Source organism: Lonchura striata, chromosome 3 (genome assembly GCF_046129695.1).
Source record: "Lonchura striata isolate bLonStr1 chromosome 3, bLonStr1.mat, whole genome shotgun sequence".
Classification (NCBI taxonomy): domain Eukaryota; kingdom Metazoa; phylum Chordata; class Aves; order Passeriformes; family Estrildidae; genus Lonchura; species Lonchura striata.
The window spans coordinates 9340442-9363926 of record NC_134605.1 but is presented as its reverse complement, the minus strand read 5'-3'; the positions used below and the strand labels follow the sequence as shown (position 1 = coordinate 9363926).

Below are 23485 nucleotides of genomic sequence, written 5' to 3'. Positions count from 1 at the left end.
ACCCGCGGATCCGGAACGCGGCTTGGCGGCGCGGGGGCCGGGCCGGAGCGCGGCGCGGGGCGGACCGCGGGGAAGATGGCGGCGGCCGTGGCGGGCCCACGTGGGCGCGGGGCCGCGGGCACGGACACGGACAGCGGTAACGGCAGCGGGAACGGGGTGGGGCCTCTCTTCTTCTGAAGCATTGCGGCTGCCGCTGTGCGCCGTCTCTGACCTTGGAGGCCTTTCCTGCCTGCCCGCCGGTGCGTCCTTGGCCCTTCGTGTCCCCGCTCCGGACCCCGGGCCGGGGCGGCGGCGGTCGGCGCGGGGAACGGGAGCTGCGGCCCCGGCCCGGCCGCCTGCCGAGGCCCTTCCCAGCGGTGCCTGGTGGCTGCTCCTGCCCGCCCTGCGCTGGCCCTGGGGCTTCTCCCGCTCAGCCCGGGGAGTACCGCCAGCGGCTCCTTCATTCCCTAGGCCCTCCAAAACAGCTTTCGCTGCCCGCTTTCTTGGGAGAGAGGGGAACGACTGCAGAGCTGCACGAGTTCCGTGTCTGCGAGCCAGGATCTGCTTCTCCCCGAAGGAAACCCCTGGGACGCGCTCGTTCCAGCGATTAACCCTTAACGCACTGCTCTGCACTCCTCCTCGCCTCCTTGTGAGGGTGTACCTAACCAGTTGTGATCCCTTCTTCATTCTGTCCTGTGACTGGATTTCTTCTTTTCTTTGTTTCGGGAGGAGTCAGGGTTGTGCCCCTGTGCAGCTGTGGCTCCAGCGTTGGTTCTGTTTGGTTTGAGCGACAAAATTGAATCCAAAGGGAAGCGTTGTGTGGGAGCTTCTTTCAGAGCTCCTTGCTGAATGTTGGCTGTGTTTTAACTGTGTGTCTACACCTTGATCACTGAGCGAGTTTAAAATAGAGAAGTAGAGAAATGTGGATGTGTATTTCACAACATGCACACGCAAAAGCAATTAGAACTTTTGTTATTAAATTTGTGCCAGATATCAGCCTTATCTATTCAGAATAGGGTCCCAGGTCCTACTTTTGATTAAGATAATCTAATTTAAATTATTTTGAAATATCTCTTCTTGATCTCATGCTGTTGATTGATACTCTGATGTACTAAAGAATAAATTATGGCTAGTAGTGGAAACTTTGTTAATTTTTCTGTAACTGTTGAAAGTAAAATGTTGTTATTATTCTCCCATTTTGTTGGCAGAAGATGTTATGTAAAGGAAATGATACACGCTTTAGCAAATTTCCTTTTTATAAGTCTGATCAGTTTTTCATGGCTGACTGCAAAAGTTGGTCCTAAGCAGCGTGGGGAATTCAGGTTTGGACTTTTGGTAGTTGTTAGCTTTTGTGTGTGTGTAAAAAAGTGACAAGCAGAGGTTGACTCCTTGTTTAAAAGCTAAATAGCAACATCCTAGCACGGACAGGGCCCGGGGTGAAAACTTGCTGTTGTTTTACGTGTAGGAATGAGGATGTGGTTCCTACATGTAAAATGTGTGATGCTGCAGTTACTTCTTTGCAGGCAATGGTTTGAATTTATTTTTTATTGGAAACTCAGAATAAGGATGCAAATGTCTAGAAGGATATTAAAGGATGAAAAAGATGCCATTAAGTAGTTACTGAATGTGTTGAGAAAATTTACCAATTTATAGTAAGGACTGTTGGAAAACACCCCCCTAATTTATTTTGAGTGGGGGATGACATAGCACTGTGTTTGCCTTGGTGGTAGTAAAAGTCATACTGACAGAGATAATGACCAAGTATTCAGTAATTATTTCTCTTGCACGTTTGTTTTGTAACCACGGACTCTCACTTCTTTCCATCAGGATACCTGAATGCTCCCCAAGCCTCTAAATATGCCTGGGCAGTAGAGGTGTTGCTTTAAATTGGTCAGTGCCACTGTTTTGCTGCTATGTTGTTAGGTTTTTTCTGGTTTAAACAGACACATGGAGAATGCAGAATAATGAATTAGTGTGGCAGCAGAGTGTAAGTTTATGGTTGCTTAGTTGATTAATGGGGAATATCATTAATAACTGCCTGCATGATTTTATGGAGAACAGATCTTTTGAAGCACTCCTGGCTTCAGTCTCTTAATGGTTTGGTTGATAAAGGTACTTCATGGGATATAGGAGCACTTACAAAGTGAAGCATTTGGCTCAGTAGTACTGTGATTTAACATTTAAATTTTCCTTTTTAAGTACTTTGAGAGTGGTGGATGGATGAAAGTGAATCACATGGAGAATCTGGGACTGGGTGGGATCAGAAACTAGCTTCCTTCTGTTCAGCACTTGATTTTGCAGCCTTGAAAGTTGTATATAAGATAATTAATTTAAAATTTAATGTGGCACAAATATTAATGGAATAGTAGTTAATGGTGGCAGGACCTTGATGGTGGCTCTGCTCTTGATTACATGGTGAAGTAAAATACCCCAGCATATTTTAGCACACTCTAAACCTGCAGCCCATTTCATTCATTAGTTAATCTCCTGCACTGTTAAAGACTTCTATTTTTGCAGTTTGACCCACTGAACAGTAATGAGGACTAACTCTTTGTGTATTTGTTGTGCCATCAATTTGGCTGTTTTCAGCTGTTATAATTCCAAACTTTGGTATTGTGATTTCAGCTCCTTCTTTTATTTTGAAGGGCTCATAGGGGTAATGAAGTTTGACTGTGGGGATGTTTATTTGTGAGACTTGAGCAGTTACTTACCCAGAAAAGCTCAGTGCCTCTCCTTTCTTTTGAGCCTGACTACTGTCTTGATGCTGTATTCCACAGAGCAGTCTCCCCTGGGTTCATTGTGCTTAGGTAATTGTATTTTTGCTGGCAGTGTTCTCTCTGAGCAGGTTTTGCTGTCATGTAAGAAATGCCCTGCAGCTTCAGTTTCATTCCTGTGGCTGTTTGCAGTCAAACACCAGATGTCACTGTTGCAGTTTCTCTGTGAGTGTGTACATACATATGCACATATATTTGTGTGGATAGGAGTTTACAAGGTACACTTTTTAAACTGGAAAATAGACACACTTTCCCCCCACAATTACAAGCCCTAAACATAAAAATATTCAATAATCTAATAATAAGTATCCAAGGCTGCCTTTTCCCTTTTGCCTAACCTCTTTCAATCACTTTATATCATCAATGAGGTAGGCAAGCACTTGCACTGCATAGTTTCTAATAAATTCAGTATAATGGTGTGTGCCTGCTAGAGGAATTAATTGTAGCAGCACATTTACAGCAGGAATACCTCTCTCTGAACTTGGAGAACATTTAATGTAGAGCAGATGGCACTAGTGAATGATTCTTACTAGAAACAATTCCTGATACTTTTTCTTGCTTTTTTTTTTTTATCCCTAGGTTCTGAGTTAAGCTCAGAACTTCCAGAAGACAGTTATTCTTCAGGAGGTGAAGCCTTGGATGGTGATGATGAAGATGAAGCAGCAGCCCCTGGCAACGTGGCTGAAAAGGCAGCAACAAGCTCCAAAGATGGCCCAAGTTCAGGATGGGCAGATGCCATGGCAAAAGTGCTCAACAAAAAGATTCCACAGAATAAGTCCACCATCTTGGCCAAGAATAAAAGCCTGGAGAAGGAGAGAGAGAAAAAAAAACAGGAGAGGCAAGAAAAGAAGATGAGGGTGAGAAAAAGATGCAGTATTCCATGTGCAGTGGCTGTCAGATGGGCTACATGCAAGATAGTCTCAGAGCATTGTCCCAAATTTCTGCTGAGGCTGTCTCAGTTTTGGAGTCTCTCCTTCACAGTGATCTTGAGTAGCTTAATTTTTTTTTTACTTTCCAGTCATGCTGTAAGGTTTTTTTCCTTTACTGCTTCTTCTGGGTCATCAGGCAGGCTAAACTTTGGCAACAGGAGCATTTAATTCTGTCAGCTTAAGGTGCTTTCTTTTTTGAGGGGGTGAAAGCAGCTACTTTAAATTTGATTTTCTAATTGGTGTTGTTAATTTGGGGTGAAATTCACTTTATTGGCATTACAAATTGAAATCGTTCTTTACCACAGAAGGTGAGAGGGAGAAAGAGAAGAAAACTGCTTCCATTTAAATTGTGTTGTGACTTCCAATGTCAAGGCCTCTAGGTTGAGTTTGCAGTAATCACTGATGTGGTTGTGCATGGTTGTTTGCTCCCCTCAATCATTTTTCTGATTGGAGTTTTCTATTACCATGTCAGTGCCCTAAATTGCTTCTTGTTCTGAAACTGATGTAAAGAAACCAAACCATGTTGGCAAGCAAGTAATTTGTTTGTGCCTTCAGTGGAACTTTTAATTCCAGGCTCTGATTGATTTACCTTCAGGCTAGAAATACATTAATAGTTCTAATGTCTCATCCTCCCAGTTTTGTTTCTGTGGGATAACCAGGTTATTCATCTGGCAGTTTGGGACATGCTGCAGTTGGCCCATGGCTTGCCTTTTAAATACAGAGAGCTTCAGTACAGCATCTGCACAGTTATGGTTGTCCTAAATACCTGCTCTCATCCAGTAAATATGTGAAAATACTGCAAAACAGAGATGGGCCACAGGTCCCCAAATTGACTTGTTTACTTAAGAAAAACTTGAAAGCAATTTGCCTTTCATTGATTTCTTGCTGATGAAAGGTAGGATAGGGCAGTTCTTTTGATCAAAGGCCAAAACATGGTCATAAACCCAGAAATTCATAGTAGTCTGCCTGGAATTATAAAGATAAGGACTCTGAAATTCCATTAGAGACTTCTTGCATAAAACAGATTTAATGGAACATCACTAGGCATAAAACACTGTTAAATTGTTCAGACGGGAAGAAAAATTTACTCCTAAAGCAGAGGTCATGAAATACAGTGGTCTCCTATTGCAGCAGAAACAAAGCTGATGGGTTTGTGTCTGCTGGTAGGAAAAGGGGATCAATTTGGTTTTGAAATGGAGAGTCTCCAAAAAAATAGACAAAAAGCAATACTGTACACATGACTTGTTGTCTGGTGGACACTTGGTGCTCTTACGTTAGAGTTCTGCCTGTTGCACTCTTTGCTGAGTGTCATTTTGGTCACAAAGCCATATTGGGACCAGTTCTGTAGGGGGAAGTCAAATTCCCAAGGCTCAAAATGTGGCATGCCAGTCTTGATGGACCCAGGATTTTACTATGTATAAATTTCTCTGTGATCAGCTTGTGAAGTCTGGGATTTGAAGGTGGTTTTTGAATAATTTCCTTGCTCAAGGCAGTCTGTGTGAAAGCATCTTTTTCTTAAGCTTTTGTTACTGGAAGCAGATGACTCTGAGATTTCAGTGTGGCCTCTGTTGTAAGAGACCTGTCCAGCCCTATATTGGAGCTCCTTTTACTTTCAACCAAACCGAACTTTGCAGATACTTCTTTTCCTCCTGCTACATACTCTATCAGATCATGCTGCATTCTCAAATGTCCATGTTGTTTCACATAACAATATTTATAATGCAGCTCGATAAAAAGCGGGAATGGGAAATGATGTGCCGAGTGAAGCCAGATGTTGTCAAAGACCGAGAGAAGGAAAGAAATCTTCAGAGAATTGCCACAAGGTAAAAGTTGTTCAGAATGCTTTCCTTAAATATATGTATATCAAAAAGAGGAGGAAAAGGCCTGTGCAGGTAATCTGTTTCCAATCAGATTGAACTCTTAAGAAGTGGCTAGCAGGAGCCGAGAGATTTATAGACAGGTCTGCATTGTACAGTATCAAGTTCAACAAAAGATTTCAGAAGCTTTATGAAAGAGTAAAAATTTAGATGGGAATCTAATGTTTGCTTAGTAGAAGTGCTTTGTTGGATCCCCTCATTTTGTTAATTTAATGCCTTAAAAATGCAGAACAGTTGTTTCTACTGTTCTGGTGTTTTTGCTTCTCCACAGAGGATTCACCAGATCCACAGCTGTGAAGTTCAGCTGCCTGTTCACATTGTGGTAGTTTTGTGTCACAGAACTAATTGAACAATTTGATGTGCTGCCTGTATGTCCTTATTCATTCCTCTGCCCTATCCTCCAGCTTCAACTGACATTAAGAAACTTGCCTGAATAATTTAATAACTGATTTTAGGACAAATAACGTACTCCCAAGGATGAAACGTGCTCAAGGATGAAACTGATCTTGGTGCCATGTTACCAGGCTTACTTCAGAGTCTGAATAGTAGATTTGTTTGTTATTGGTTCTTAGCAATAAGTATGAAGGAGGAGTAAAAATTGAAAGTTCTTTATGTTGTATAGTAAATATTACTTCTTAACCAAATCGAGTTCCAGGTAACCATTCTGGGGAGTTAGAAGTCACCCAGCATCTGCACTGATTAGCTTTAGTAGGTGTTTCACTTCTGTAAAAGGAGCTTGAGCTAAAAGATTTGCTTTATTGTATTTTTACCTGTCCCAGAGGTGTTGTGCAATTATTCAACGCTGTCAGGACGCACCAGAAGAAAATGGAAGAGGAGGTGAAGAAAGCTGGGAGCTCTGAGAGGAAACGTGCTAAACTGATGTCTTCTGTTTCCAAGGGAGATTTCATTGATGTTCTGAGAAACATGGATGGGGCTAAAGGAGCCAAGAATCCTGCTGGAAAGGCCACTAAAAGTAAACAGGTAGGCTTCATCTGTGAGTAAAAAAACACTTACAAGGTACCTTCTCAATATAATGATTCTCTGTTAATGTGCCTGCTCTTCATAAATGTCTGACCCAAATGACAAGGATGTTTTGAGACTTGTGGAAGGGAACAAGTAGCTTTTAGCCTGTTTTTCCCTGTCTTTTGACTATCAAAGTACAAAACACTGGAAGCTCTTCTGATAAGACATGGAGACTTTTATGAAAATAACTTGGTTTAGCTGTGTTTAAGAAAAGATTATGAAACACTAGATTTTATCTTGGATTTTACACCAGGTATGGAGCAAGCTGCTAGATTATGGTGGGTTGTGACATTTGGAATTTAGCCAATAATAGTTAGCTCCTTGAAATTGTTAAAGACCTGGAGGCTGTTCATCTTACACGGTGTATTAGACTGTACTACTTGTGTGTCCCCACAGTTTGGTCATGTCAAACTTGCTTCCTTTGGGTGATTATGGTGTCTGAAACGGAAGGATTTGCCATACAAAATGAATACCACAATAGAATGAAACACAGATATATTAAACCTTATATGTAGGCTTTTCTTTCCATGATTCTCTGTGTGCATTGGGCCTGGTGTGACTTCCTTGCTTTTGTGCTGTTTTGGAAAGAAATACATTCTACTTTTTCCAAATGTGTTTGAGACACAGTGTAGTTGGACTTGTCCAACTCTTCATCAGTTCTTTCAGCTCACCAAGTAGCTCAGGGTTGAAAACAAGCTGCTCAGACACACTCTTTCTCATATTTCAGAAGCTGCACGTTTTTGAAGCGTATTTGTGTTCAGGTTTGAGCTCTGTGCTTGGTGGTGGGTGGAATACTGTAGTTGGCGCAGACACACTGCAGTTAACTAAGTGCTTTTCCGTGCCAGGAAGAAATACTTTAATCAGTTGGGAGACAGCATTTTGTCATATGTTTTTTGTTTGTGTGCACTTGGGGAACATGCTGAAACACTGCCTGGCATGGGGTGCTCATACAATTTTCATGCAAGTGCAATATTAAAGTATTTTTTAAGTTCTTTGGATAATGAGAACAATTTAGCTTGGTGCTGACACTTTATTTCTCCTTAAATAATTCCAGCTTGCTGATTTGGGTGGGGGGGCATATGTATGTGTGTGGCTCTCTTTTTTTGCTTCGTTTGTTTGTTTCTCCTCCCTTGGAATAGCAGAATATTGGAACGATGGCAGTGCCAACTACTATTGTAGTAAGCATTGAATCAATATCTGAGCAAGAACTAGGACCTTTGGTTTGTACCACATTGTAGCAGGGCAATTTTTTAATTACTAGGTCAGAAAACACAGATTGTAAATGTTTCTATACTAAAAAACTGCAGTTTTATTTTGGCAGCATCAGTAATAGCATATTTCCATTCAAGACCTCTGGAGATGCTTTAGATGTTGGCTGGTTAGTCTTGGGTTTGAGTATCAATGTAGGTGCTGCTTTCACATCCCTCGTGCACAAAAGCTGGGGTGGGGATCAGGGTTTTTGGTTGGGTTTTTTAATTGCATGTCTGCCTAGGCAGACCACCCCCCCTTCCTCTTTCCCTTGTTTCAGTGACTCTTTAGCCTTTGCTTCAGTGACTCTCTATTCAATTTAATACTGAACCAAACTCTTCAATAACTCCTTTTCAAGCTGTTCTTAATCTGCCTTATTTTCTCTTGAGACCATATCTTACTCATTTAGCAAGCTCTCCTCCTGGTAGTTGTTGAGGCTTGAGGTTGAGGCCAAAATCTGCTCTTCATTCTCTTTCTCAGAATTACACAAATATTTAGCCACTGAACAGTTCTGCTGGCCTCCACTGTCATATCTCTGCTTCTTGGTCTTTGAGAGTGTTTCAGTGTAGGAAGCCTGGATGAGGCTTTTCAGTAGTAAATTCCTTGCCAGTGGGGTTTCAGCAGATTGTTTGTGCCATCTGAAAGCTTTTGTTTGTTTGTTCTGTGGGTTTGTTTTTAGCAGTCGAGTATAGAGTGTATTCATTTTTTAAAAAGGTGGGGGGGAGATACATTTATCTCAGCAAAAACAATGGAAGAGATGCCAATCCCAAAATCCAGGCACTCTGCCATCAATTAAAAGGCAGTCCAGAACAATAAAAACACTACCCCACCCACATAAAACAAGCAGTCAGCAAGAAAAATGGCAGAAAAAAAAAATTACCAGTGAAAGCAAACCTTTTTTGACTCAGGCCTTGTGCTGTGACATGAGACTTGACTGTATTTTGAGAATGGGTGAAAGCATTTTCTTTCTCTGCAGGAGTTCTTGAATGCAAAATTTGCTTTGTATTTTTAAAAGTTTGGCAATTTCTTTCAAGTGTCAGGGGTTGTTGAAAAAACCCCTTATAAAGCTGTGTTGATTGACTATTTAGCCAAGTATATTTATATGTGGAAAAAAAAAAAAAGAAATTAAATGCTCTGTAAAGGCCCATCTGCAGCAGTATGATTTCAAAGTAGCATGACCACTTTTTACTCTATTTCCATCAGCTTCATGTGTTCCTGGGAAGGGCAGGTAACCTGTGCCCCACTAGAACATTGTTCATAGTCTTGTTTACTTTTAGCCATTGGCCTAAATGTTACTTGGCATATACCTACCAACATAACTATGAAGGAAAGACTGTCAGGCTGTGCAAGTTTTCCTGTGCCCTTCTTGTGAAATTGTAGCCCTTCTTGGAGTTCTGTGTGCCCAGCTGGGAGTAATTATTTTTCTGAGCTGGAGCCAAAAGCTTTGCCTTTCATATCATTTGCTGTTTATCAAAGTATTTCTTAATCCTTGCTGAGCCAGCTGACTTGTGTAATATTTTTTCCTGTTTTTTTTCCAAGTTACTGTGCATGATGCTTGCCTCTGGGTAAGATCATCTAATTTCTCTCCCCTCAGCACCTTGTCTGAAGCCTTGAAATATGGGAGAAAAATGAAGTCATTAAAAAAAAAATTAAAATCCCACTTGTTTGTGTTCAGATGGGCTTTTTTTAAAGTTTTGAGGTAGGTTTTTGTTGGAATCTTTTACTGGCAGATATGAGAGCTTTCAATTTGTTCAACCCAATCCTTCCACACGAGCTTTTCATTTCAAGATGTGTTGGTCATATCTTCCTGCAAGACACTACAAGAAACTTTATTAAATTACAGGTTTAGAAAGGGTATGTATCAGAAGCGCTGTTTTTTCAGGCCTGGAGGCTGAAGGAATTTTTATGTTTGTAGAATGAATACAGAAGTTGGTAGTGGCACTAAAGGATTCCCTGTAGGATTTGATTCCTTTAGGTCCTTAATACAAGGTGCTCTTAGGAAGTACCCTTGCTTCCAGGGTTGAGTGAAGTTTGTTTTCTTAGATTTGCACAGATACCTTGGCTAATGCAGGTCTTGAAATCTTAATCGTAAGAAAACAAGGAAATTCTGAGGAAATTCAGAGTTATTTTTGTCGCTTGCTGTATGTCAGTGACAATTGCATCTTGACTTTTCTCTTGTGATTTGTGCTGGTCCCTGTCAAGCATTTTACTGCGTGGTGAAACATTTTTTAGTGACACATAAACAACTGGCATGAAAGTTACAGATATTCTGTATGACAAGCATAAGCTGCATTTATTGACCTTTCATTTTTTATTAGCACTTTGTAGCATGATTTTGCTTCAACTTGTAAGCTTTCTTAAACCAGATCTGTTGCAGAGTATTTCAGTGGTGAAAGTAAGAGCAGGATTTCCTGGTCTACTTCAGTAACCATGATCCAAATTCTGCAAGGTAATCTCTCTTTAAGCTAGGATGACTACATGACTCGGAGGTACAATTTGCTTCCTGTGTTGTGATGGTATCTAGAAAAAAATTGGTGTGTTGGTCTCAAAATGGTACCTATTCTAAAATAAATTATTGATGGGAAGGAAGACAGGTGGAGAAGAATACAAATGCTATTTCATAGCAGCTATTGCTCATATGGACTTAAAGTGCTTTTTCAGAAAAGTTCCTTCTACCTCAAGCATATTTTATAAATGCTCCAAGTATCTGGTAACTAATTTGTAAGGACAGTGATTAGAGTCAGACTTACTATAGTTTTTTTCTTCTGTTCAAATGACTTTCTTTTAAGCTGTAGTTTGAAGGTTGTTCAAGGGCAGGAGGAATACTATGCTTCTGACTTTGACCACTGTTCTTGCTGGGATACAAGGAGTGCCACGGGGGCTTTCATTTTTTAAGCTAAATGGGGTATAAATTGTGCTTTCCAGCTTAAAAGTCGCATCAGTTTAAAAACTAAGAGCGACTGCCTTCTTTTCCTTGCAGCTTCTTGAGTACTGACCATCAGCTTGGTCTGTTTCTTTTCAGTGCTTCTGCAGTGTAGAAATAGGCAGGATGAAAAAAAATTGTTTTCTTTCATACACCTATTTGGAGTGACAATAGCCTGAACAGTTGCTTCAACCTGTGTTAGGAAATTGTTTCTGAAGTGTGGATGAAAGCAGAGATGACTTCTGGAAATTTGATGAGGTGTATCAACACCTCTTTTAATCTTACCACGAAACTTCCTTAGGTGACAATGGCATTGCAAAGTAGCAGAAGTTTATTACTACAGCTGTTGTGTGCTGGTTTTACAGACCTAATTGAAGGAGTAACCAGGCATGCATGTATTCCAGCAGATTTGAGGGAGTAGCCAAGTATTAATTTATTTCAGCTGTAGCCAGAGTAGATGTATTCTCCCAGTTTTAATAAATACCTTCCCATCACATGCACAAAAACTTTCAATTTGGATTCCTTTGGATCCTGCATTTTTATCTGTTTTTCCTAACTCTTGAAGCTCACCCATATATGCTTGGAGCTGATGCTTTTAATGAAGACTTTTGGTCTGGTACCAGAAAGTTGCTGACAACTAATTGTATGCTGTATTCTTAGGAATATCCTTAGGGATAAATGCAGTGCAGCCTACCACTAGTTTGCTGTATCCTATATTCTTTATGTTCTTTAAGGTAAAGTTTTGTTGTGCAGTACTAGAGGTTGTTGGATGGTGACATTTTTACTTTAAATCTGTTTAAAAGTTTTATTAACTTACAGAGTTTGGGTCATCAACAGGATTGGGTTGTCAAGCTCGGTTCCCTGACTGTTGTAGTGCACATAGCAGGTAGTGCACATCTGTGCTAACATGGGAATGTAGGACTCTGTCAACATTTAAATATCAATTTAAATTTGTCAGTGTTTCAATATTTAAGTTTGATGGATCAGATGTCACAAACTTGACACTGTAAATTCAGCTCCACATAAGACAATTAAAGGTAATGTGAAGGACAGTATTTTACTAGGCTTACCCTTTTTCCTGTGCTTTTATACTCAGATATCCCTTTCTGTCCTCTTTATCAGATATTTGATCAGAAATCAGGAAGGAAAGAGGCTGTGATTTTGCACTTTGCTCCCATCTACCTCTTTTTTTATCCTCTTTCTGTTCTGTGTTCCTGACAGGTTCTTTCCCCCTTCATCCGAGGGCCAGGCAAGTATCCTGTGCCTAATGCAGGAGCAGCCCTGACAGCTGTTCCCACAGAAAGGCCAGTTCCCTGTGTGTCATCATGAGTCACTCCCAGTTCAGCTGAACGCTGCCTGCTAAGATACAGATAGTGTGTGATCAGTGAGGACAGATATCTTAAGAGAATTTGGATGCTAAGTGCCTATTGCATCTACTGAGGAGATGACATGAGGTTTGGGGAGGGCCATCTTGCAGATGTTTATAACTTGTTCAGATCCAGGCAAATGTTCATGGAGATAGCAAAAGGTATGTTGCCAGCTCCAAAACAGGTCCTTAACTGATTTTTAAGTTTAAAAAGAATTAATGATGCAAGGTTTTAGTGGGTTCCTCTAGAAAATGTCTTTTTCTTCCTTAGAGCTGAAGACAAAATATTTTAAGTTTGTCTTTCTGTGAAAAGGAATGAAGTGGTTATATTTGAAACATTGCAAAATCCTTCAGCATGAAGCAGTTGAAGTTTGGCAAATTTTTAAGTGAATATAAACAGGGACTTGTGATTGAAATGTCAGGCAATTCTGAGACAACTCCATCTGTCATATTTGAGAGTAACTTGCCTTGCTATTTGTTTATTAGTGCACAGGATACTATGATGTGTTTTGTTTTCCCAGAAGATGTTGCAAGGCTTTTTTTTTTTTTTTTTTCAGTAAAACTATGTCTAAAACAATCACACTTGAAAAACTTGTGGCATGCATCTTTTGATCTTCTTGTGAGCATACAAAGCACAAAGAGTCAAATCCTATTAGACTTTTATCTGGTAAATCAAGTTGGAAGCCTTATAAAAGCAGCTCTCCACTCTTGGCTTTGTTCATAACTCTTTTAGGCAGGGCAGTGTACTTAGACAAACATACATCTAAACATTTCATAAAAGTTTTATAGAAAAATGTTCCTTGGAAGTAAGAAGGTTTGGGTGGAGCTTGTCTATCTGAATAAATTTGTTTCCCCCTCTGATCATTTGCTATTAGAAATAATCATGAAAAGTGATTCCTTTACTTTGAAGTTTTATTAAGGTATAAAATGTGATTTCCAGAGTGTGTGTGTTATAAATTACCTCTGTGGGTACCTACTAATCTGTTTATCTTGGTCAGTAGACTTCAGGAGTGGTGGATCAAACTGCTTCCAGCTTGCAATGGTTAGAGGGTTGCTGAGTTCAGTAATTTTTTTTTTTCAGTATTATGGCCAGTTTTTAATGAATGTTTCTGAAATTTACTGAAAGATTAGAAAATAAACTTTTTAAAACCTGGTTAGTATTACTAATTACACTAAAACTGCCTCTTGGAAAGGTCTGATGTCTTTTGGTTTGCTGCTGAACTTTGGTCAGTGGTCTGCAGGTGGTCTGTGTTGTTCTCCACTTGCAGCTATTGGGAAAATCCATATAGAAAAATAGAGATGTGAAGGTCAGAAATGCAGAGAAAGGGTGGCCGGATGTTTCAGATAAGGGATTGGGATCCTGGGTGGTTTACATCTTCCTTCATCAGGTTTCAACTGCTTTTAGAAAGCAGCCTGCGAGTGTTGAGGGATATGGTCTGTTCCTTAATGAGCTTGCCTCTCATACATGGCAATGTGAGGGGAAATTACAGGATTATAAAATCAGAGAAATTTGGATTTAGAGACCTCTAGGATATATCATAAAAACCATTGAAGTAAAAGCAAGGGCAGTGACTGTAGGGAGGTGAAATCAGACAAGCTGCTTACCAGACATGAAAACATTATTATTTCACATTTAATAATAAAATTACATAAAGGTTAGTTCCTTGTTGATTCTGTTTTGGTTTTTTTGATTCCTCACCCTCCTACCTCAAAGTTTTTTAGATACTTACACTTCTTCTGGGACACAAAAATGGAAATCCTGACTCTGGAAGAGGAAGCTTTTTACTTCCTCCACTTCCTTCTCATCAGCTGTTCTGTTAGATGATTTCTCAAGTGCTGGAAGGGATAGGCATGGTCATTACTGTAGCCTTTATTGTTTGAGACAACCTTTTGGGACTCACCCCATTATGCCTCTTGCTGAATCGTAATGAAAAACAGTGGATGATTTTAGCATTGTTTGCTGGAAATAATTTGAGTGATATTCATATTATTCAAAAAATTGCAAGCTGCTAATTTATTGTTTAAAAAAAAATCAGAAATATTCCAAGCAGTTGCAGTTCTGCGTGTTTCCTTACTGGGCCAGCAGGCAAGCTTTTATAACAACTTGCAGAAAATTTTAGGTACCCAGCTGAGATAGTGCATAAATGTCTTTCAAAAATGTGTGACATGTGAGAAAAAAATCTGTTGTGACTGAAAATGTTCATCTAAAGTAAACTGTTGAAATACATGAGGATGTGACTTCTGAGGGATAGCACAGCAGAGGCCTTAATCTTGACTGCATACTTATTTACTAGGCACTCCTGCTGTATCTGTGTATTTTCCAGGTACACTTAGTGGTTCAGGAGCAACTTGCTCCTGGTGTAGCATGCCCATGCTATACATCATCCTCATTAAAACCTGAAGAGAGTCTTGATGCCAGTGTGGCCAAACAGGTCTTGCAGCAGCATGTGGTGGAATTCCTTGTGCAGCACAGGGGTTTCTGAGATGGCTGCTGTCGATGGCTGGAGTACAGCGCAGGCTGAAGAGTTCCAGAGCGTCCTGTGTGCAAGAAGGGCCCTGTGTTAACCTTGAATTCTTAAAATATTTTTGCTTCTCCTGACAGAAATAATAATTTATGAGGTTTCTGGTGAACCAAGCCTAAGGAAATCTGTTCTCTCATAAGCTTTTTCTAAGATTCTTCTTTGCAACTGAGCATTTAATAGTGATGCTTCTGAACGTTCTTCTTTGCTTAGGCCCAAGTTTATACTTGTTTTAGAAATTCTGTAATTGAGTTCTGACCCCTCCAAAGCTGGGCCATGTTTAAGCCTCTGCATGCCAACCCAAAGCATTCCTTCTCATTCACACATCCCCAGTTGTAGTGAACCCTAGAGGAGGATGTGAGGATGGGGAGATTCCTCGTGCAGGTCGTTAAGCTCTGGGTGGTCTTCTGGCTGTGCTCAAAAGGAAAATCACTATTTGTTGTGCTTGTAGTAATAATTCCAGTGTGTTACTTTCAGAGAAGTTTGAATAGGAACAGCAGGTCTCAAAACACCCTGTAAAAAATTTTCATTCTTAGATTTATTTACTAGAATTGCCAGAGCAGATTCTAGTGTATATGAGAAAGCTTGTGATCTGAGTAAATCCCCTGTGCCACTGTTGATACCCACAGTGTAATGTCACTCCAAGTAAACCAAGAGAATTTAGTTCAGTTGCTCTAATTTCTCATTCAGAGAGAGAATGCAGATGGATATTGAATAACTCACCCTAAGGAATAAATCATTGTGCAGAATTATACTGCAGCAGAATAGATTTCTGTTGTGCAGCTCACATGTTCTGCAAGCTTGAAAATGCTTCCCAGAGTGAGTTGCTATGAGAATTCAACTCAGAAGTTCAAGATAATAGCGGTGCAGGTTGTATTCTCAGTTTGCAGATTTGTGAGGTTTTGGGATTCTCAGTTTGTAGATTTGTGCTGTTTGGGATCAGGCTAACATAGGAACCTTTTTTAGAGTCAAGATCTTGCTGCAATTCAAATCAGATGAAGTTGCAGGCAGCACTAATGATCAAACCCAAGTATCATTTTCCTGTTAAAAATCATTACATTTTGTTTTCTGCTTACATTTCTGCTTTAGATACTTTGGCTGCAGTTTTTTTCATTTCTTCTCAGCCTGAAGGAAATTTATTTTCTTAGCCTGTGAGCTTGTATATAGCTGAAAATTAACAGGAGAAATGATTATGCTGGTGTTTTTTGCTTTTCATTCCCTCCCCCTATTCTGCCAAGTGGGAGTTTTATTATTTTTATTATTATTATTGTTAATTTTAAATCAAGATTTAACACAGCTCAGTGTATGCCTGTGCTGTTTGGGTTTTTTTGAGCTCAGTTTACACGGACTTGCTTGGGGATGAGAACCAGAATAGAAGCAGGCATTCAGAGCAAGATGCAGGCTGACAGAGAAGGTAATTGTCAGATGTATGTGAGAATGTGTTCTGGCAGTTACGCTTTTTAACTTCTTGGTCATGACAAAAGCTTTGCTGTGTCTCAAGGTCTTAAATGTTTGTATTGAGCAAAACAGAGGAACCTGGGGAGGCAGTTCAGATTAATTAGACACGTTAGAATTGTTTTCTCAGTGCTTAAAGTTGTTGCTTGAGAGATATTTACGTTAGAAATTCCTTCCCTGACAGGTACAAATAAACATTTATTGTAGGTGATGGTAAAGAGAGATGCCCCTGCAAGCTCTGGCATTTCATCTTATACACAGAGCAAAGGCGTGGGGGTCCAGGGTTGTAATCCCTAGGTCTGAAAAATGTTTCTTTGTTAAAACCCTGGAATTCCTGTCTTCTTCTGGACACAGCTCTCAGGGAATCTCTGTGGTGCTGTAGGTGTGTTTATTGCTTTGCAGATGCAGAAGCTGGAGTCGCTCAAGTGACCCAAGCTGGTAGACAGTGGAGTGAAATGCTCTTTTGTCTGATTTCAAGGCATATGTTTTAATGCCATTACTTACCAGTAAGCACTATGGATTTTGGTCTGCTTGAGTGTAAGGTTCTGAAAAGCTCGGGCAGGTATCATCCTGCTTCAGAGGGGGCTGAGAGGATTGATCCCACACCTCAGTGTCAGTGCTGTCTGCCCCAGCTCCAGTGTTGAGTTTGGCAGGTCTCAGTTAAACATACTGTCTTGTCATTTACCAAGAGCAAATTTTGTAGCTCCAGTTTTTTGTGATGGAAAAGAAATGAACAAAAACATGGAGATTTCTAACTTGATCTTATAGCTGCTGCTGCTTGCACGAGGCTTTCATGGACCAATTCCTTTAAAAGCATCCAGGAGGCAGTTCCAGCCTGGATCCTGCAAGGGCCAGCTGCTTGTTCTAAGTGACAGAACTAAGCTTTGTTGGAACCTAGTTTGGAGCTCTTTTTGGTGGTTTTATTAGGACTTGGCCAAGAATTTCTGTTCATCTTGTCCTGGTGCAGATTTTAGGGAGCAGGTCTTCAAAGCAGAATTAGTTTAGGAAGTATGCCCCCAATACTGAGCCTTACTTGTGACAGACTAGGTAATGTTGTGATAGCCTAGCAAGTAGGCAAGGTTTTTTGTTTGTTTTTTTTTTTTTAATTTCTATGAATTCTTTTCAACTGGACTTTAAGTCCATCAGAGCAAGTATCAGCATTAGAGTAACCACAGTCTTTGGTCTGCCTTGTATCAGCTCATTATAACAAGTTCATCCCCAGCAATTAGTAAAGCAACAGTGACTCTTGAGGTATTTTACTAATTGGTGCCTCTCAGACCTTTTGAAAAAGGTTGCCACACCCTTCTGGCAAAGAAAACCCAATTCCAGTGTATAAAAGAGGAGAGGAAAAAAAGCAACGTGAGAATTCTTCACTCCTTGCCTTACTGAAGGATTCACATTATGTAGCATTACACTCTGTTGTTTATATAGCCTGCTTTGTTTTCATTTGGGGATGTTCAAAGAGGACTTCAGTGTTGTAGTGAAATGTGCGTGAACAGCTGACTGGGAGTTCAAAAGCATTTGTGTAGATTGAAAGTTGGTTTATTTTCCATGTGCCAAGAATCAATTTTGTTTTATTTAGATGAAACTAGATTATGGCATTGAAAACCCAACTGTATTAACATTCTTACATAAAGCAAGTTGGGAAGTGATGTTACAGTTCAGCTAATTGTTAATTATACAAATATTTTTGCTGCATATTTTCTTAAGACTTCGGGAATGTTTTGTGATGCAGTAGATTTGGAGAGTTTTTATTCTGAGGGGAAAATTAGTAGTAAATGAGTTAGGAATGAAGATACTAAATAAGGTGCTTTCTTCAGTTGGAGGCATGCTTAAAATTGATTAAATATTTGCTTTCAAGTATTTAATCTTCATCTTTGAGGCATGAACATGCTACCTCTTTTTCCTTTGGGCTTCTTGTAAAACTCTATTCAGGCCTTTGTGGTGCCTTACATAACGGGTAATGCTATGGAGGATCAGCATCCCTCTTTTGTTAAAGTCCTGCTTTTGTCCTGTTGTTCACTTGACATAGGCAGAAAGAAGGGCTAATGGTTGCTGAATAGTAGATTGTGATGAATTTGAGGATTGAGCTTCTCAAACCCTGAGCCTGCAACTGTCTGCTGATAATAATCTACTCCTTCTGTGCTGTTTATAAACCAAAACAAAATAAGAAGAAGAATTGCTGTTCTGCACATCTGGGAAAAAAAGGAATTCTGTTGGGTTTATTATTGAAAACAAAAAATGTAGATTCTTTTGCAAGAAATATGGGATGTTTCCTTTTTAAGTATTTTGGATTCAACTTCGTTAAATTTCACTGCTCAAATATTGATTTATCAAAGATCTGGGATTAAAAAAGAATTTGGTGATTGTTGTGATTTTTTTCTTAAACTATTCTCTACTCTGCAAAGGCAAACAGGTACAACTGCAATACCGTTAAAAGGGAGGACAACAGTAGTTACCCTCTCCTTGCATCCCAGAACAGACTACCTGTGTTTGCACTATCATAACAATACAGATGAATCTCATGTGAAAATTTTAAGGTCTGCCTAGGGACCTGCCTTATTTGTAGCTGTTTAATTCCAGGTAATCGACTGCCCCTTCTGAGATGATTTTGGGTTTAACTGGGTGTTTTAAGTGGGTGTAACACTTGAAGTAAACTGCTGCAAGAGTGGTGAGTGGTTAGGAGGCACTACCCATGGGAAAAAGGGAATTGTTGGATGGGAGTAGCCATTAATGAGAGCATCTGTGAAGGCACAAAAGCAAGCCCTAAACCAAAAACCGGTGAAAACATCTTGAGGAATAGCTGTAGAGTTTCTCTTTATTTGAGCTGGGCTCTGGCAGATTCCTTTTGAGAAGAAAAGTGTTAAGACTTACCCTGTTTTTGTGAGGGCAGTGTTTGAAGAAGAACTGCAGAAGTCACATGCAGCATTTCTGCTTTGATTACCTATTAAAAATACATACTTTTGTTTGGAAGATATTTTGCACTCAGATAACTTCTGATGGTGTGATAGGACATGTTTTATTTACAGTAATGGACTCGCATTCTTCATTTGTCTTTTCTCCTGCAATCAAATTCTATATGCTGCTCTATCCCAAATCTTGATTCTCACAGGCTTCAGCTTAAACATGCAGTGGTTTCACATTCCTTGATTCATGGCAGAGAAAAGGTGTGAACAGATGTCTAAGGTGATCATACATTTACTGCAGGTTTTGTATCCAGTAGGCAAATCCTGTCCACAGAGGATGCTGAGGTCCCTTCTTTGGAGCAGGAGAGTGGAGAAAGCCTCCCTGGAGTGCCAGTGTTAACTTTATTTTCAGAGACTCTGCAGAACTAAATGGCTGTTTCCAGTGCATTTGCTAATTCCATTTTGGTAGGGCAATTTTTTGCTTGCCTGCTGGACACTGAGCCATGTTGTTCCTCAGAAATGTTTCGCTGCTCCGGCGTAAACACTGAAATAAATCCTTCCTCAGTACATTGAGCAGCTTTCGTGTTTTCCTGCGGAAAGGACGCAGGCAGAGCTTCCAGCTGCTGTTTGAAAGTGTTGCCACAGGATGGGAGTGTTGCACTGCCCAAACCTGATCTGTCACCTCCAGAACCGCGACCAAGCGCTGGTTCCAGCGCTAACCTGAAACTCACTCCTGGCCCTTCTCTTTGTTACTCGCCAGCCCGTGCAGTGGGCCCCGCGCTTATACACTTCCAAGAGGTAGGAAATTTGGAGTAAGGTGTTGTTGGCTTGCTAAGAGTAGCTCAACTTTGTTTCTTTTAGAGGCAGCTTTGTACCATATGACAAGCCCAGGTAGTGAAGTAATAATTCACATAAAGGGGATTTGGTTCACGTATCACCGAATATGTTAAATATTAAATTTGGGGGGGGGGGTTTAAGCCTTTATTAAATCCATATTTGTGTTTTAGAAATGTGCCAAGAAGTGTTCTAATGAAGCAGCACCTGGGGGTTAATAAATGATATCATGAATCCATTCTGATTGCCAAGAAAGATTTTAATAAAGGAAGCCATGCCCGGGGTTGACTGTTTCATCCATGAGGAATAATTGTTTTGTTTCCATATTTCTTCTATTGGTTGGTTAAAACAAGTTTGCATTTTAGCATCAAGTCATTTTTGGTTGTTCTGCATGTTTCTGTACCATTTGCACAAAGACCTGGCCCTCAGTCTGCTGATTGTAGGAGATGTTGTTTTGATGGCAAGGAGACCTTGCATCTTTTACTGCCTTTTACATTTATCTCGTTCTTCTGATCTTTCTTCTCTTCCCCTCAAACATTCAGGGTGAAGTGAAGTCTGAAGAGGGGCCAGAATGGAATATACTGCGTGATGACTTCATGATGGGAGCATCTATGAAGGACTGGGACAAGGAAAGTGATGGAGAGGGCAACAATGAAGAAGGAGATGGTCTTAAACAAGAAGAAGACAGTGACTGAATGAAACTGAAAACCATTCAAGATAATGTTTTATCTTCTTAAGTTTGTTTGGATAAAAAGTCAGCATTCTATGAATGTACAACACTTGGAGGATACCTCTTTTAAAAAAGAAAAAAAAAAGACTTACACAACCTTGGAGTGTTTTCTCCTCCATGTCAAACTTTTATTTAATATAGTTCTATTTGCTATACTGAAATCCTGAAATATTTTCCAAAACAAGTATAATTTTCAACATATTTCCAAAACATTTTGTGCAGTCAAAATAGTGGCACTTGCCCAATGAAAGATAGATTTTGCCAAGGTCATTAAAAGTTTACACATTAGTCATGGCAATTGATGTATTAGTGTGCCTGCATTTCCAAATCACTGCTGCACTTTGAAAAATTGTTGCAATTTGCAATAGAAATGGCTTACAATAAACACAGAAATGCTGTCACCTTGTAAAGTTATTGGACTCCTATAGAGTCTTTACTACTTTGGCCAGAAAAGGTTCTGTAGATAATGAAGGAAAGTAACCATTAATGTGATAGTTCTGGTCTTGGAGCATTAGTTTGATTGGAGACAGCTCTGGAAACAGAATTGTAAAGGCAGAGACTTGACCCTACTGATAGGGTTTAGTATTCATATATGTGTGTATATATATATATATATATATATATATATATATATATAGTTTTTCCATTGCAAGTCTGAGATTGTATAAGCTAAGAGTCTGGTAGGAGAGGAATGGACAGTCATTGCCATTGGTTTCACTGGGGAGGGAGAACATTTCTAAAAATACCACAGAAAATGGTGTTCATTGTTGTTTCATTTGCAGTTGTGGTGTTCTGGCCTTTTTCAGTGAGGAGCTGGAGCTCTGAGATTCATCCTGTGGGTTTAGTCAGCTCTTATGCTAATTCCTCAGGTGTGCAAAGGGTCAAACCAGAGCCCTTCCTCTTAGTGTGGGCCATAACAGTAACAAATTTGGAAGTAATCTGTCAGGATAACACAATTGCCTTTCATTAAACTGCAGCAATTTCTACTCAGTAATTGTTGGCTGCAGAAGTGCAGAAGCTAATGCACACAATAATAATATATTTTATGTAAGCATGTGCATACAGAAGGAATTGTGTGGTGATAAGGGTGTTCTAAATGAGAGGCTGGTGTTGAATTCTGCTGCCTTTGCTGTTCCAGACTGACTGTCTGATGCTGTGTCATTTGTTGAACTTTGCTATCACGTTTCCTCATTTGCTATGTGAAGAAAAAAGCCTTGGGGCCCATTAATTGATAGCTAAAATACATAGTACTGTTTTGTCCATTTCTACAGATGCCTTACAGACAAACCTTTCTTTGTACCTGCTTAAAGGCAAGATATGATTAGGAACAACTTCGAAATTTTCAGTCTTCAGCATGGAAATGTGCAGTAGGATTTCGATTTTCCTAACAAAGACATTGTTTGAACTTTGTGTGTACTGCAGGATAAAAAATATGGGTACAAAATGGCAGAGAAACCCATCCCAACAACTGGCAATCATTGTCTTATCCCTAGCCTGTTCATCTGGTATATATTGTAGCATAATTCTTCCAGGAGAACTCCAAGCTAACAGCAGAAATGTTTAGATTTTCAAGCTGTTTTGAGTGTATTAGATATCTGAGGAGACATTCGTTTGTGGCCTGATATTTATTATCACAAATGAAGGCATACACCCAAAATACCAAGTGGCAAAACCACAGAAGTTTGACATATGGTTATCCCAGCTTCTGAAGGCTTGACGTCTGTACAGCTGTGCACCGAGAGTCACCATCTCACCAGTGCAGTGCAGAAACGTGCTGCAATGGGGCTTGAGCCCATGGAACAGCATAACATTCTAACCTGGCACTGCTCTCTCTCTACAGAGTTCAGCTGCTTTCTGTGGAAAAATGACATCAGCACCCTTAAATCTGCAGTTGTTCTCTAGTTTCATATCAGGAGTTTCTTTCCATAATCAAACTTCTGGAAAATAATCTTAAGTTTTCCTTAGGAACTGTGACATCATGAGGTGATTATTAAAAATTTCAGAATGCTTTCCAAATAATTTTAGAATACTTGGGTGTTTATTTGTGCATTTTTGGAGTAATATTTTGAATGAAACACTGAGGTGTCTCATGTGTGCTTAAGAAAAATATGGAATCTGTCAATATTCCTAAAGGTATTTTGAGCTTCCATTTCATTTAGAGTCCATAGGCTATATGGGGAGAGCATTTATTGCCTTTTAAAAGGCATAGTACTTACATTTTTATGTATCTTGAGTAGTTATTTAAATTTTATACTTTTTGCCTTGTCCTTTTTTGTGCTATATGCCGAGGAGCTCCGAGAGTTGCTAAAACTGCTAATTACATATTTTGATTTTAGGCTGCTTTATTTCACAAGTTCTGTTTTTGTTGACTAGAAGTTCAAAAGATCATCTTTGGCCCAGGCATCTTCCAGTCTCTTCTCTGGGCTGCCCCACCCCCTTTTTCAGTAATGTTCTTCCTCTTCAACAGCTACCAACAACCTTCAGCAGCTTTTCCCAGCAGAGTGCTCGCTCTGTTTTTCCTGCTCCCATGAATATCTGTGCTCAAGCAAAGCTGTGCTGCTGCCCTTCATTCCAGAGAGCATGAATCATCTCAACTTTGTATATTTCTGTACCTATCTATATAAAGCCAATAAGGATGGGGTGGTTCCAGTTTTGTTAGGCTTCAAGCCAACTCCAGAGTATGTAAAGTTTAATATTCTATGGATTGCACGCAAAGCAGGAGTTTTGCTTAATAAGAGAAGGCACAGGGTCAGCTCTTCTCCCTGTCTCTTGTCCCCTGGTTTAGTTTCTCTTCACATTAATTGTGCTAACTTTTTTTCAGCAAGGAAAGCATGAGTTGGCCTATGGAAAAAAAATAACTGTCTTGACCCTGCTTTTCTTCAGCCTCCTTGTAGGGAGACACTTTGGGAGTGGTGATGGAAT

General features: G+C 39.9%; 1 protein-coding gene across 1 annotated transcript; it reads left to right on the top strand.

Annotated features, from left to right (window-relative positions):
• The first annotated feature begins 39 nt into the window (after window positions 1–39).
• On the top strand, window positions 40–22582 carry RRP15 (ribosomal RNA processing 15 homolog). Its single transcript, XM_021546148.3, has 5 exons — window positions 40–136; window positions 3333–3610; window positions 5408–5505; window positions 6339–6540; window positions 20376–22582. The coding sequence occupies exons 1-5, from the start codon at window positions 76–78 to the stop codon at window positions 20526–20528; spliced, it is 792 nt and encodes a 263-aa protein (XP_021401823.2). The 5' UTR covers window positions 40–75; the 3' UTR covers window positions 20529–22582.
• Window positions 22583–23485: the final 903 nt, after the last annotated feature.